This window comes from Halichoerus grypus, chromosome 15 (genome assembly GCF_964656455.1).
Source record: "Halichoerus grypus chromosome 15, mHalGry1.hap1.1, whole genome shotgun sequence".
Classification (NCBI taxonomy): domain Eukaryota; kingdom Metazoa; phylum Chordata; class Mammalia; order Carnivora; family Phocidae; genus Halichoerus; species Halichoerus grypus.
In genome coordinates, this window is record NC_135726.1 from 13501316 (window position 1) to 13517776 (window position 16461).

Consider the following 16461-nt stretch of genomic DNA (forward strand, 5'->3'; position numbering starts at 1 on the left):
AGACCCAGAGAGACCGTGGTCACAGAGGACACTGGTAGCAGATCCCAGACAGTAGGTTCCGTCCTTAGTGGTTCTTGACCCTCCTAGAATCCCCGCCTTGGTCTTGCCACGGCAGAGAATCAGGGTCAGATGAGGGGGAAGAAAGGCCGTGCTCCTTCCTATGTTCTGGGGCTCCAGGGTCTGGCCTCCACCCTTGCTCAGCTCCCAGAGTCTGGGGGCAGAGCAGTGGGACTTACACACAGTGGCATCCCCCAGACACTCTGCTGAGGTCCTATACCACATCATTAGCTTTCTAACAGGAATGGCTCCTTTGAAATACTCAAGATAGCATCCCTAGCCAACACTGGTTGCTCAAGCTACAGAACATGCAGGAGCTGGGGTCACTGACCTATGGGGTGTAGTCTCTGTGTACATAGGGTACACTGTGTGTGACTATGTGTGTCTATGGGAGGGTCTGTGGAAGAGCGGTCTGAGGGCTCCTTGGGTATGATTGTGTGCATATTTCATTTTCAATCCTTAGAGGACTGTGACTGAACATCTCTTTATTAGATTTTTTTAAAGGCCTGCTAATGTCATTTTTCTGGGTTTCATTAGATTACTTTTCTCTTGATTATAAAACCTATCTTTACATATTAAACATTTATATCATAAATTTTACAAAGGTATTTCTTTTTGTGCTTTATCTTTTAACTTTATTTGGGATTATTAAGAACAAATATTTAATATATTTATATATATTATATATTTTATATATATTATATATTTTTTTTCTCCCATGAAATTAAAAAATTTACTCATCTTTTCTTTCTACGGAAATCTTTATTGTTTATCCTCTTTACAAAAGTGATGCATGCTTGGTGTCAAAAATGAAAGTGAAGTAAATTTAGGCAGAGTGAATATCTACATGAATCTTCCTATCCAAGAACAAGGTTTCTCTCTCTCCCCATTTATTTTTCCTTTTTTGGCCCTCAATGGAGATTTCTTTCTCCATATAGATCCTGTGTAATACTTAAGTTTATTCCTAGGAGAGCCACTTTTCTTGATGCTGTTGGGAATGGGATCTTTTCTTTCATCATATTTTCTAATTGGTTGTTGGTATAAGACAAGCTATTTATTTTTGGTTGTTACTTTTTAACCAGTCATCATTCCTGATTTTAAAAGTAAGATGGAAAAGATGTGTTTCCATGGGAAGATGCCATATTCATTTCCCTCAAGGTTTTCTACCACGGTGAATCTGATGATACCTGATCCGTTTCATTACCTTTGAGAGTTTTCTACATCCTTCTCATTACGATTTTCCTTCACTATGGACACTTTGATGCTGACCAAGTTGGAAGCTAAACCTGAAGGCTTTCCCACACACATTACACACATAGGGTTTCTTCCAAGTATGGACAGTCTGATGTATAATACAGTCAGAACTATAGCTGAACCCTTTGCCACACTCCACACATCTAAAGGGTTTCTCCCCAGTGTGGCTTCTCTGATGCCGAATTAAATGGGCATTAACATGGAAGGCTTTTCCACACTCCTTACATTGAAAGGGTTTCTCTCCAGTATGGATCCTCTGATGTACAATATAGTCAGAACTACAGCTAAATGCTTTTTCACATTCCATACATTTGAAAGGTTTCTCCCCAGTGTGGATTCTCTGATGCCTAGTTAGTTTGGCATTGATACTGAAGGCTTTCCCACATTCCTTACACTGATAAGGCTTTTCTCCAGTATGGATTCGGTGATGATCAAGTAGGTTTCTTTTAGAAGTAAAGCATTTCCCACACTCATTACATTCAAAGGGTTTCTCCCCAGTGTGAATCCTCTGATGCTGCATTAGTTTTGCATTAACGTTGAAGGCCTTTCCACACTCATTACATTCATAGGGCTTCTCCCCGGTGTGGATTCTCAGATGCTGCCGCAGCTGGGAGTTACACCTGAAGGCTTTCCCACATTCGTTACACCCATAGGGTTTCTCCCCCGTGTGGATTCTCTGGTGCTGGATTAACTTCCCTTTGACACTAAAGGCTTTCCCACACTCGGTACACTCATAGGGTTTCTCACCTGTGTGGATCCTTTGATGCTGGATGAGTTTTGCATTATTACTGAAGGCTTTCCCGCACTCCTTACACTGATAGGGTTTCTCCCCGGTGTGAATGCTCTGATGCTGCCGCAGCTGGGAGCTGCACCTGAAGCCTTTCCCACACTCATTACACTCATAAGGTTTCTCTCCAGTGTGGATTCTCTGATGTTGAATCAATTTTGCATTAACACTGAAAGCTTTCCCACAGTCACTGCACTCGTAAGGCTTCTCTCCAGTGTGGACTCTCTGGTGTGTGATATATGCAGAACTGCAGCTGAAGCCACTTCCACACTCCTTGCACTGATAGGGCTTCTCTCCCGTATGGATCCTCTGATGCCGACTTAGACTCCCGTTGACGCTGAAGGCTTTGCCACACACCTTACACTGATAGGGCTTCTCCCCGCTGTGGATGCTCTGATGGGTGATATAATGGGAACTGGAACTGAAGCTTTTCCCGCACTCCACACATTTGAAGGGTTTCTCCCCACTGTGAAGTCTCTGATGCCAAATTAATTTTGCATTAATGCTAAAGGCTTTGCCACACTCCTTACACTGATAGGGCTTCTCCCCAGTGTAGCCATCTTTATGCTGAGGGTTACACCTGAAGGTTTCCACTAATTCTTCACATTTAAAAGATCTTTCCCCCGAATTAATTATTTCATGCTGAATAAGTTTTGTGTCAAAGCTGAAGGCTCTCTCCAATCCTATACGTTCAGGGGGCTGCTCTCCAGTGCTGACGGTGTGACACTGACCCAAGTTTGGACTCTGACTAAAGAAATACTCCTCCCCAGGGTTGCTGTCGTCTTTCACTATTCCGTCAATGACGCTGCAGTTTTCTTTCTTTATGCTTCCTACTAAATGGACTTCCTGCTGTTTCTCTAGAATACAGGCTTCTGAAAAGTCTGTGTCCTGGGAAAAGTCCCTCTGAAGTTCAAATGATGTATTATGTTTTTCTTCATACATTTCCTTTATCAAATTATTGTCAGTCTGGACATCAATATCTACTATTAAAAAAACAGAAAACATAAAGTATCATGTAAGATCCATGTTAGAGAAAAGAAAAGAACTGTGGTAAAAGGAATAAAGAATCATAGGTAAGGGGCGCCTGGGTGGCTCAGTCATTAAGCGTCTGGCTTTGGCTCAGGTCATGATCCCAGGGTCCTGGGGTCGAGCCCCGCATTGGGCTCCCTGCTCCGCAGAAAGCCTGCTTCTCCCTCTCCCACTTCCCCTGCTAGTGTTCCCTCTCTCACTGTGTCTCTGTCAAATAAATAAATAAAACCTTAAAAAAAAAAAAAAAAGAATCCTAGTTATCAAGGGTCTCTTGAAAATCGCCAAATTAGGTCAAAGAATCTAAGGTTCATCATAAGGTGGAATAATATGTAGCCAGTAAAAAAAAAAAAAAAAGAAAAAAAAAAAGAAACAAATCCATATATGTTGATGTGAAAATATGTCCAAGATACACTGTTAAATGGGAAAAAAAAGCTGAGAAATGGATGTACAGTAGATTCCATTTGTATAAAGGAAAAATAAAATGGGCCAATATATACCTATATATTTGTATGTGCGTGCCTAGAAAACTCCTGGAAGAATACACAAGAAACTGAGCAAATTGGTACAGAAATTTTGGGAGACTTTGTTCTCCAGTATGCTTTATACACTTTCTGTACAGTTTTGAGCAGGAACGATTTAAAAAGATTACCAACCTCTATGCAAATAACCAGTAACATAAAGGTTAAATGTGACAGCAATGGAACAAAATCCTAGGTTTTATCCACCGGATGAGCATTCTTTCCATCACACCACACTTTACTCTGCAGTTTTTTCTCAGCTATCCCTGTGTCCTTAAGTCCCTTGTTGATAAAAATGGAAACTGCTTAAGAAGGAAAAGGCACAGGATCCAACAACATGTAGCAACACAGGATGGCAAGAGTTTACAGCAGCAGGAGGTGAAAGGGAAAGAACTTTTTTCTTTTCTTTGAACTTAAACTCATGGCTTTCCAAAATTCCTCCTTCACCTTTTTCCTGTTTAGAGAAGCCATCTTCTTCTCCTTACCTTTTCTTCTTTCTCTTCCCTCAATCCTGAAATTGGTCAGTCCCTAATGTTCTTTTTTTTTTAGATTTTATCCATTCATTTGACAGAGAGAGAAAGCACATAAGCAGGGGGAGAGGCAGAGGGAGAGGGAGGAGCAGGCTTCCCACTGAGCAGGGAGCCTGACGTGGGGCTCAACCCCAGGACCCTGAGATCATGACCTGAGCCAGGCGACTGAGCCACCCAGGAGCCGTTGTCCCTAACATTCTTTTTGGAATCCCTACAGTCCCAATAGAGCTAAGGATCTTTTGTTCCCAAATTTCTCAAAACTGATCTCAAAATGCTGCCTCTATTTTTCATCTCTCATCTCTCCTCAACCACAGGTAATAAGCCCCCTGCCCCAGTATTTCATTCTAATCACCCTCAAGAGACCCAAGTGACCTGGATTTCCCTAGCAAGCATTTTCAAAACTGTTGGTCTTTTCCCAATTATAAAAATAGTAGTCATCCCTAATATCAGAAAAGTACAAAGAAGAAAATTCAATTTACGTGAAATACAACCACCTAACAACTACATCTAATCTTCTGATGTATCTCCTCCCCCAAAGATTTTCCTTCCAATCATTTTTCTAAAAATGTTTTTATTCAAAATTGAAAATATTTTTCTTCCTTAACACTAATAATGACAATTTTCCATTATCTTTATTCTGTAAAAATATTTTTTATTTTTATTTTTTTTTTTTTTTAAAGATTATTTATTTATTTATTTATTTGACAGAGAGACACAGCGAGAGAGGGAACACAAGCAGGGGAGCGGGAGAGGGAGAAGCAGGCTTCCCGCAGAGCAGGGAGCCCGACGCGGGGCTCGATCCCAGGACCCTGGGATCATGACCTGAGCTGAAGGCAGACGCTTAACGACTGAGCCACCCAGGCGCCCCTGTAAAAATATTTTTTAAATTGCTAAATAGCATTCCATCCTGCAGAGGTACCTTAAATTAACCAATTCTCTCTATACTCAATGTCTGGGTTATTTCCAACATTTTATTATATAAAATTATGATGAACTTTTCTGCATGCACATCTTTGTCTGTATCTCTGATTAGTTTATTAGGATACTCTAGGAGGGAATATCCAGACTATCAAGGACAAACTTTTAAAAGGCTCTTGATATGTATTGCTAAAGTACTTTCTGGAAAGACTACTGATTCACATTCATCCCCAAAAGTCTATTCCAGTTTGGTGTATTCTCTCCATCAATATAATTGTTCTCTGTATGAGCCAGGGAAACTGAAGGAACTCCATGAAAAACTGCTTTTTGCTTATTTTCCTGCTTCTATTCTTGCCAGGACCTGTACCCCACCCCACCTTGTACACACCTTATAGTACAAATGATGTATGTCCTTCTTATAAGGGTCAAGGAGTTAATGACTTTTTGGGGTCTTTCAGCACGGGTGATAACACCTAAGGAATGACCAAGCAGGGCCGTCATATACGTTTTCTAGACCACTGACTCTAGACCTCTTGATGCCAAAACCCCCTGGCTCCAGGCAATACGTGCTTTATGGAGGACACCTGGACACTTGTCTTTGTTCTGACCAGTTCCTGGGTGTCTGAAGAGGACATGTACACCGGATCCCAATCCTCAATAAAAACCCTAGACCCCAAGCAAAGGAGAGACTCACTCTCTTTTCCTTTCTGAATCTCCCAAACACTCCATCTGCTATACTCTATCACTTATACTATTCAATAAACTCTGCTTTCGCTTCCTCCTGGCTCCCATTTGGTTTCTACCCTACTCAAAGCCAAGGACCCTCTTGGCTTGTCCTGCAGGACCCAGCCTACCTATGTCAAGTGTGTTAGGTGGAGCATCTCTGTTTTAATTTGTATCTCATTGGTTTCTACTGCGGGTGAAGCTTTTTCACATTGATTAAAATTTGTACTTCTGATGTGGATCAAACACTTATATTCTTTGCCAATTTTTCTATACTAGTGACCTTCTATTTACCAAATCCTATGGTGTGGCAGATGCTACTGGTTACTTAACCAATATCCATTCTCCCTTTTTTCCTTACTAACACATTCTCCAATTTTTTTGAGGTAGCAATAGAAACTACAGCTAAAAACTGTATTTTCCACACTCTCTTGCAGTAGGGGGGGGCCATAAGACAGTTCCAGCAAATGAGATTTAAACAGAAGTCACCGGATGGGCCTTCTGAAAGTTTTTTTAAAAGAGTCAACTCTGCTGACGTGGGCCTTGTGCCCTGTACCTACCTTCCCCTCTGTCTGCTTAAAAGCTATTTGATTTCCTGCTCCAATTAACCTACACACACTAATTAATGTTTCCATTCTCAGTTTAGATCATGATGGTTATTCGAAAACTTCAAAGACTTCAGTACTGTCTGCTGACTATGGAATGAAATCCAGACTCCTCTGAGGAGCTCCACAACATCACTTTTTCCCCCTTAATCTGGCTGAATGACCACAAGGAACAAAAATCCACTGAATCTATCTTTTTATTCTTTAAAAAAATTTTTTTAAAGATTTTATATATTTATTTATTTGACAGAGAGAGAGCGAGAGAGCACAAGCAGGGGCAGCGGCAGGCAGAGGGAGAGCAAGAAGCAGGCTCCCCGCTGAGATCATGACCTGAGCCGAAGGCAGCCACTTAAGCAACTGAGCCACCCAGGTGTCCTGAAACTATCTGTTTAAAAAGGAGGATTCATTGAAAGGATACAAGAGAATCTATGCACCACAAATGCAGTAAGTAAATGGGAAATCACAAGAAATGGGAAATCATCTGGCAACTACTCTGCTTAAGCCAACAAGAAGCTTGCTACTTCAAGTATGGTCTAGGAACCAGAAACACTGGCAGAACCTGAGAATAGAAATGCAGAATCTTGGCCCTATGCCACACTTACTAAATGACAACATGCATATTTGCAAGACACCCAGGTGATTCACTTGCACATCATTTGAGAAGCACTGAATTGAGAGCACTTTCTCCCTTCCACCTTATTTCCCACAGCTTACTATATACAGCTGTCTCCTCCAAAAATAAATAAATAAATAAATAAAAACTAATACTTCATTGAGCACACACTATATGTTAGGCATATTATTCCATTTTCAGGGATAAAAACACTGAATCTTAGAGAACTCAAATAACTGACCTGCTTAAAGTCACAACTAGGAAGTCATATAACTAGGAATAGCAGTTGGGATTGGACCTCAGTCAAGTCTACTTCAAAGACTGTACTTTTAACTGCCAGGCTATTCTGCCTTTCTGTATAAAAAGACTGTTAATTCTCCATCCATCACATTAAGTGCACAATGCTTAGGAAGTAGCAAGGACCCAAAAACACCATCCATTAATTTCATCTGAGAAAGGCAGAATTCCAAAATTAGGCCTGGAAAGAATTAGAATGAAAAAAGATCTGTTCTTGGAATCAGAAACAGCAAACTGCAAAAACAGTCAGGTCTCAACTGTACCTATCTCTATAAATCATCAGCATTTATTTAAATTTTACCCTGTACGGCTGGCTCATAAATGTGGCATGCTTATATGTTGCTTAAGTTGACCTTCTTCTTAAGGAGTTAAACTTTCCCCCATAATAGGCAACCTGTGTGTCCCTCACCAGTCCAGAGGCCCTGGGGGCCTGTTTCTGTTCCATCCACCAGTGGAGATGGGCCCCCCAGCTCACCTGCTCCCTCTAGTTGTGAGATCACAGCAGGTTTGAGAAGAGAAAATCCTGTTTAGGGGAAAAGAAATAGGAGAGACAGGTGAATAATCTCCCACAGATGAGTTCTTAAGCATCTCCTCAGATTGTCTTGGCAATAGGAAGGCAAAATAAGAGCGCTAGGGGATCCCATGCCTAATGACTATGGGAAAGTCGGGGATGGGGGCAATTGGAAAGATGCGGAGCTTGGAAGGTATATGTGTGTGTGTGGGGGGAGGGGTCCTGAGAAGGTGTGGGAGGAGTTGGGAATGGCCCAGACTTGGGCCCAGAAGACCTCAAGATATGCAGGTCGGGTGAGGGTGAACCTGAAAATAATGCTGTGTGAAACAGTAAGTTTCTTTTTTCCACAGTGTCTAAACCATAACTTCTAGAGGGAGGATAAAGAGTGCACACCAGTCCCAGCCAAGTCCTGTACTGGCCCAAAAAGGGCTTGAGGTTCACCCTTCCCAGCAACCCCTGACTCAAGGGGGATTAGGAATCTCAGCACCTGCAGTTCCCACTCAGTAAAGGATTACCAGAGACCCCACCTGCAACCTGTTAGGGGGCAATAAGCCAGGAAACCCCAACTGGCAGAGTCTGGGTCCCAGGGGGAGAGAGGCCTTACCCAAGGAGGCCACATTCCCATAATTCTCCAGCATCACATCCCTGTACAGGGCCCTCTGTGCAGGGGACAGGCCATCCCATTCCGTCTGGGTGAAGTACACAGCCACGTCCTCGAAGGTCACCGACTTCTGAAACAACAGGTTCCTGCTGCCCTAGGGCCAATTCCATGGCTCAGGCCCTAAGTGAGGGGCAGAGGGCAGTATAAGGGTTTGGGGAGGGAGCTTGTGAAGAGCACAGAATTAATAACAAGGGGAAAGGTTTGAGAAATAGCACCTGGAAAGTAAACAATGAAGAATATCTGACATCTCTCACGGCAGGGAACCTCATGCCATATTTTACGTTTATAAAAGATATCCTAGGTTGGGATGACAGAAAAAAAATTCCCATATCAAGTTCCCCCAAAGCAACTCCATTCTTTCAGTTAGGCCCTGTCCTCAGTGGCAGATGCAGCTCAGGACCAACCCACCAGCATTCCCACTTGAGATCTTGGCTTCTCCATCCTGCTCCCCTCACCTGTAAACCTCCAGCCACCCCCGGAGAACAGCTATGGCCTCCATCTGGTCCAGCCCCCGTCTGTCGCCTGACTCCCGTCACTGCCCCTGCTACGAAGGGCTGTGGGGCTGCTTGAGCACCTCCAGCAGCTCAGCACTGCCCTGACTGGCTATGGTGGGGGCAGCAGCCCATTCTGCTTCCAGAGGCGTCTTACTGAAAATCCAACATTTTCTGTTACCCTCTCCCATTCATGCCTCTCGTCCTTTCCAACTTTACCCAAGAACTCACTGTTTCTCTGCATCAGGGCTGATGGCTCCCTTTGGGCAGCTGCAGCCTCTGGTCGCTCTCTCTCTCTCTGCCCCCCTCAGTCTTTTGTAACAACCTTGGGGATGCACTGGCAGGGGTATGCCCTCAATTCCTCTCTGTCAGGATCTGTCTTGCTTCCTTCCACTGACCTCCACCCATCAACAATTCTAGTCCAACCTCTGGGTGAGTCTGCAAGTCACTCATCTGTGACCTTGGAACTTCTCTGAACAATATTAAATGCCTTCACTGCTGCCACCACCACCCTTTACCCTAGTACGTTGGCGCCACCTCCTGAATTCAAACATCCCCCACCATCTGTGCAGGAAATCTCAGCCAGAAACCTGGGGATTGTTCCCGACTCCTCCCTCTCCCTTACCCTACCCCCAGTCCTTTGACTCTCAACATCCTAAAGATCTTTATGTTAAGCATGACTTGAATTGGATTCTTTAACAACTACTTTCCTTGATGAAGCCCACACCACACCTGGACCAATGGAATTCTTTCTGAAGTGGTCAGCTTCTTTTTGAATCACCCCTAAAAATTATTCCCTTGAAAGCCATCACAACTCTGACCACATTAACTTCACAGGTTGCACACATGTCACAGGGATGAGCAGTTAAGAATCAAACACCGGCTGTATGACCTTGGGCAAGGCACTCTACTCCCCTTTGCCTTCATGTCTTTTGTGACAGAATGAGCACAACACAGCACCTATCTCAGAGGGCAGGTGTCAGGACTGAGCGATCCATGCAAGGGCTTAGTATGGTGCCTGCAGCGCAGCAAGCCTCAAACAATGTTACTGGAGTTACTGTGACTATGATTATTCCCAACCTGTAGTCCATGGAGGTCCATGGATGCGCTTCAGGGGTCCATGAAGTCCCTGAAATTGTAGGGAGAATTTGGTTTGCATGCTTATTTTCCTGAGCGGGGGAGGGTCCAGAGCTCTTATCAGAGACCTAAAGTTGGAGCCCCTGCACCCAAGCCCTGAAAGCCTCTCCAGGACACAATGAGACATCCTGTCCCATAGGACTTCCTTTCTCCTTCTCCAGACCCCACTCCGCTCATCTCGCCGTCCCCACCAAATTAGAGGCACAGCCACCCTTTGTGATGATCTGGTCCTACTACTCCTCTTCACCTACAGCCCAGTCGCTGGGCATCCTAATCCTCTGCTATCCCCCTCCATTCACATCCACGCATGGAGCATCCTCCATGAGCAGCTTCCATGTCCCCTATTCACCCGAGGAGCAAAGAACCTCGGTGTGCAGACCACTTCACTCCTGCCTTCAGGGATGCTCTCCGGTTGTTTACATCCCTTCACATCACCACTCTTCCCACAAGATCCAGGCAGAAGCAAGGAGGGCCCCTCCAGCTTCCACCACAAAGCTCACCAGCTTCCCTTCTCAGTTTTCTTCAATGTGAAACTGTTCAGAGGAAGAGCTGAAGGAGCCACAGCTCACCTGGGGCCAGGCTGTCAGGAGCATGGCTGCCATCATCTGCTCCCCCTCTCAGAGAAGGGCTGGAGCTGAGGAAAAACAGAGAGAGACAAGTGTGAGGCGAGCCCCGTGCCAGGAGGAACAACACAGCCCCTCGCAGATGTGAGGCGCAGGCAGCCAGTGTCCAGATAGGAGTGCCGTGGGAGTTGCCACAGGAAGAAGGGGACGATCCGTTCACTGGCTCAGTGCCCAGGACCCCTCCCAGCCATGGCACTGATGCTCATTGCCAGGAACCCTAGGATTTCACAATTCTGACGTATGTCACATACACAAGAGCAGACATAAAATGTACTCAGGGCCTAAAGCACAATAAAACAAAGACCCACATAGCAACAATTCAGCTTAAGAAAGAGAACATTACCAAGATCTTGGACTTGCTTGTTTTTCTCTAAACAAGCATCACTCTCGATTACACTGCAGGAGAAGCCAGGCTGGCAGGGCTGTGGCCCCAGCACAGAGACCTGAGTCAGGCCCCTGGGAGCTGGAGGAGACAGCTTTTCCCCTACTTCCTGCCTGCTCCCTCACACAGCTGAGTGTCCTCAAGAGCCCCACTATCTCTGTGGAGATCTTGGGCAGCCAGCCTCCCGCATGGCCCAGGCTTACCTTTGAGGTCCCAGGCTGCCTCCTCATGTTCTCCAGCCCTCTGATAGTGAAGAAGCCAGAGCCTCAGCTCCCAGCGAGAGGGGATCACTATATCATCTAGGGTCCCATGACCCAGCACGCCTTGTTCACTGTTTTCAAAACATTTGGACTGCTTATTTTCAGGTTTTTACTGCTCCCAAAGTCAGTCTTGAAAATATGTGTTTCCCTAAAATATCATCCATGTCTTCTAGGATTTCAACTTGAGTGCAGAGTTGTGGAAAACACAGGTTCACGATTCTTTCCATTTCCTCCATATCTGGAGCCACTGTGCCTTTCCCACTTTTGAATATATGTCCTTTCTACACCCTTTCCCCTTTGTTAATGTTACGGATGGAACATGTCCCCCCAAGATTCATAGGTTGAAGTTCTATCACCCAATATGACTATATTTGGATATAGGACCTGTGAGGAGGTAATAAGGTTAAACAAAGCCATAAATGTGGGGCCCTACTCTGATAAGGCTGGTGCCCTTATAAAAAGGAGGAAGAGACCCCAGAGTTCTTTTTCCACCACATGCAGACACAGTGAGAAGACAGCCATCTGCAACCCAAGGACAGCCCTCGCCAAGAACCAAATTGTCTGGCACCTTAAACTTAGGCTTTCCACCTCCAGAACTGTGAGAAATAAATTTCTGTTGTTTGAGCCATGCAGTCTATGGTATTCTGTTATGGTGGCCTGAGCAGACTAATAAAGTTAAGTTGAACAATGGTTTGTCTATTCAAATGTTGTTTTATTTTTAAAGAACAAATTTTTCTATTTATTTAGAACACCACTCTTTTCTATTTCCTTTTAGTTCATTAAGTTCTGCTTTCTTTGTTTCTTTGGCTCTGGAAGAGCTCCACCTCTGTGAGAGGTACACCTTCTGTTCCCTTCCAAATCCTCTGGTCTCAGTCCAGTGCCAGAGACTTTGACCAGCTTTGCGCCGGTATAACCTACCAATGCATCCTCAAGGATCTGTACCACATATGGCTGATTCCTGCCCTGGGGCTTCTCTGGTGTCCTGTGGGGGACATCTGCAGACACCTATGGACACCTGCTAGGTCCTGAAAGGCAGAGAGGAGTCACTGCCTGTGAGACCACCTATGACTCACAGGGGACAGAGGTCAATGGACAACTCTTTTCCCCTTCAGTCTCCTACATGAGATTCCAAGGCTCCTCAAAGATCCTGCAAGACTGAGCACCAGTTGCCTATGGACAGGCCAGCCTGACAATGCATCCTTGTATTGGCTCTCCCTCCTGTCTCACTCCCCTTGTCTTTCACTCTGCCTTTGGAATACATTCCCAAGTAAACTGCCTGCACACAAACCTCTGTCCTGTGTTCTGCTTTTGGGGGAGGCTAGACTACAAAAGGCTTTTTTCTACTTTTTTTTTTTAAGATTTCATTTATTTATTTGAGAGAGAGCAAGAGTGAGAAAGAGAGAAAGAGCACAAGCAGGGAGAGCAGCAAGCAGAGGGAGAAGCAGGCTCCCACTGACATCAGGCTCCCAGCCTGACTCAGGACTCGATCCCAGGACTCCGGGACCATGACCCAAGCTGAAGGCAGACGCTTAACCGACTGAGCCACCCAGGTTTTTTCTACCTTGTTGAGGTTGCATGATTTATTCATTTATTTTCATTCTTTCCTATTTAGCAATTAAAATCTATAAAGCCATAAATTTTCCCTCTGAATACACTATTTGCCACATGCCAGAGGTTTTTTTTTTAATATTTCATATTTTAATTAATTACATTTTATAGCCTGTCAGCAAGTGTTTTGTCTCTGACCACAGAATTCTTTAGGATAGTTTGTTGCTAATTTCTTCTCTGTTCATAATTTCTGGCTTTACTGGCTGGTGTTTAAATAACCTGGTCTATTCACTTCTGCTTTACAGATTTTGAGGGCTTATTTTGTTGGCTGAAGTGTGAATACTTACAAAGAAAACTTATTCTATGATAGAAGAACATATCATTCTATTTGAATCTAGTAAATCAACTCTACTAATTTTATTATGTAGGTATTTCTCTGGAATCCATGATTACTTTTACCTAATTAAACTGAGATAGCCAGTAAAGAGCAAACTCTCACAAAACACTGAGCCTGTATGTATCACGGACAAATCTTTTCAAGTCTTTAAGAAATGAGTAATTCCAACACTACTGAAACTGTAGGAGAGAAGAGCAAAATAAGTTTCCTGGTCCTTTTTATGATGCCAGCACAACACTGATACAAAAACCACAGGCCAGCCTCCTTTAGGAATACTGACAGAAAAATCCCCAATATAAAGGCATTGACTCCAATAGTTCATTAAAGTGACATACCGTGACTAAAAGGGATCATCCCACGAATGCAAGTAAAGCTTAATATTAGAATACAGATTAGTATACTTTTCCACATGAATAGATCAAAGAAAGATAAACACACTCTCCACCCCAACAGATGCCAAAGGCATTTGAGATAAAATTCAATACTCATGCTTACATTTTAAAATTTATGCCTTAGAGAAACCCTTATATGTAGAAAATATGTACAAAATTATTCATTATCAGTATTTGAATACTAAAAAACTGGATACAACCCACATATCCATTAAGAATACATAAATAAATTGTCCTATCATTTTTAAAAAGGAATATTATCCAGCAGCAAAAATGAATGGCTCACAATTACACACAACTACACAGATGACTTTAGGAACATAATATTGAGTCATACAAGTCCCAGATGACTACAGACACTACAATGCCATTTGCATAAAGCTCAAAAATAAAATTAAACATTGTCTACAGACCTATTTTATCAGATAAAATTATTTTTATAAATAGGTAAGACTATGATTAATGCAAAATTCAAGATAGTTGTTACCTCTAGAGGGGTGGGAAGCTGGGAGCTGGGTTGAGAAGCAGTACTGGAAATATTCTCCTCCTTAGTGGGGTGGTGCGTTCATGGGTACTCATCTTACTACTATGCTTCTTAAATGCCATGCTAGATGCAATCTTCAGTATGCATGAATAACATTTAAAAAACATACTTATCTCTATGATATGGAGTGATTTCCAGAATATACTGTCAAATGAAACAAGCAAAGTGCAAAAGGCAGTGTGCTACCTCTTGTGTACAAAAGAATAGGAGTATAAGAAAATATGTGTGTATCTGGTCATTTGTACAAGAAAGAAATAGAAAGGGGGCACCTGGGTGGCTCAGTCGTTAAGCATCTGCCTTCGGCTCAGGTCATGATCCCAGGGTCCTGGGATCGAGCCCCGCGTCCGGCTCCCTGCTCAGCGGGAAGCCTGCTTCTCCCTCTCCCACTCCCCCTGCTTGTGTTCCCTCTCTCGCTATCTCTCTCTGTCAAATAAATAAATAAAATCTTAAAAAAAAAAAGAGAAAGAAACAGAAGGATAAATCAGAAACTAAGGAGAATGGTTGCCTCAAATATGGGTAGGAAATGAAAGGAGCCTGGGATGGAAAAGAGAATGAAAGGAAATAGGGTAGAAGAGATGAGGAGGGTAGTGACGCTTCTGAGTTTGCCTTTTTGTTCTGACTTTCATAACCATGTTTCACATGTCCAAATAAATAAATACACATATATTAAATTAACCAACCAGGATGGGATGGGGATGACAACCCAAAAAGGAATACAAACAACATCAAATGAGCTTAACTATACTATAATTGAATAACATAACCACACTGAAGTGGTGGGAAAGAAAAGAACTAAATAACTTTGGAAAGCAGTATTTTAACTAGGTACTATAAGGTTAAAAAGACCTCTGCCCAAATGCTTCTTGAGGATGCAGGATTTATTATTTCACTCTTTCCTATTTGGCAATTAAAACCTGTAAGGCCGTAAATTTTCCTCTGAATACAGGATCAACCACATTCCAGAGAGGTTTGTGGTTTTTTTTTAATATTTCATGTTTTAACTACTATTTTATTATAGTACAATTTTCGTATAATTTTCACGACGGTATGAATGAGCAATTCTGGAACTATTTTATGTGTATTCTAGAATTGAGCAAATAAGTGATTACAATGTAGAAATCATCCCCAAGTCACTGTCATCCCAACAGCCCGAGACGAGGGCCAAGTTACCTTTTGGAACTGCCAGCTCCAGAAGACAGTGCTCTCCAAAAGCCGGGCTGCTTCTACTCCCGGGTGACTGGGAGGGGCTCTGCTTTTTCTGTGCTCTCACTGAGCCCTGATTCACGACCCTATGTTAGAAGTCAGGGGGCACACGGTCCATATTTGAAATGCATATAGGTAAGAGCCCCTGTACGACTTCAACATGTCAAAAGACTCGCGATATCACAATCCACTTCACCCCTGCAAATATTCCACCCACTGGCTGCTCCGACACATCTTCCCGAAAGGTCACTGGCATCTTCCCCGAAGACAGTGCGGGGCTTCGTGGCTGTGACAGGAATCCACGCTTCGCCTTCCAATTCGGTCACCAAGTCCAAAACGGGAATCTAGGACGGGCGCAGTCGGACCGCGGAACACCGCCCTACCCCCTCCTCCAGGAACTGGAGGCGCATCCCCACCGCACCCACAGTTACCGGCCAGGGCACCGCCCCCGCCGGCCGCAGCCCCACACTCACCTCGGCCACCGGCGGCACCACCGCGCAGCCGGAAGTGCGTCACCAGGCCGCGGCCGAGTCTCTCTAGGAGCAGCGTTGCTCCCTCTTGTTGGTGTTCCGGCCCCGCCCCTGCAGCCCGAGTCTCAGCAACCGGGACTCCTGTGCCCCGCGCCCTTCTCCGGTGGGTCCCGGCCGCAGGGCCATTATTCCTCGAGGGGGGCTGGGGAAGCACCAGAGGGGAGCTGGATTCACCCCCGGGGGTGGCGCTGGGGATCTGTATTTTAGTAAAGCTGCAGGTGCAACCGGTTTGGGAGTTTCCGGCCCGGGCCTGTGGATCTATCACAGGCTGTCACACCTAAGGCCGCCTTTCTGTAACAACTGTTTCCTGGTGACCGCTTTATTCTCCTGTCCTGAAATTCACAGATCGTGACTTAGAAGTTCGTAGGTAATATAAACAACCCACATTTTAAAAACTGATGAATGGATAAAGAAGTTATGAGATAGATAGGTAGATAGATGATCGTAATAT

General features: G+C 44.1%; 1 protein-coding gene across 17 annotated transcripts; it reads right to left on the reverse strand.

The window, feature by feature from the left end:
- Nucleotides 1–799: 799 nt before the first annotated feature.
- On the reverse strand, nt 800–16077 carry ZNF23 (zinc finger protein 23). 17 transcript variants are annotated; one of them, XM_036074028.2, is made up of 6 exons: nt 15954–16077; nt 15448–15566; nt 10701–10765; nt 8447–8573; nt 7741–7854; nt 800–3081 (listed from the first exon to the last, which is right to left on the reverse strand). In XM_036074028.2, exons 3-6 carry the CDS (start codon nt 10734–10736, stop codon nt 1289–1291), a joined length of 2070 nt encoding a protein of 689 aa, XP_035929921.2. In that variant the 5' UTR covers nt 10737–10765; nt 15448–15566; nt 15954–16077; the 3' UTR covers nt 800–1288. The 17 variants fall into 17 exon arrangements, with proteins under 17 accessions (XP_035929921.2, XP_035929930.2, XP_077918839.1 ...); XM_036074037.2 differs by lacking the exon at nt 15448–15566 and adding an exon at nt 10075–10123 and having other exon boundaries at nt 10632–10765; nt 15954–15983; XM_078062713.1 differs by lacking the exon at nt 15448–15566 and adding an exon at nt 10075–10123 and having other exon boundaries at nt 15954–15978.
- Between the last annotated feature and the right edge of the window lie 384 nt (nt 16078–16461).

Coding starts and splice junctions, on each gene's coding strand:
- ZNF23 (XM_036074028.2), bottom strand. CDS start 10,736: ATGATGGCAGCCATGCTCCTGACAGCCTGGCCCCAG. Junction 8,574..10,700: donor TCCTGACAGCCTGGCCCCAG/GTGAGCTGTGGC, acceptor CTGTTGTTTCAG/AAGTCGGTGACCTTCGAGGA. Junction 7,855..8,446: donor TGGGAATGTGGCCTCCTTGG/GTAAGGCCTCTC, acceptor TCCCCTAAACAG/GATTTTCTCTTCTCAAACCT.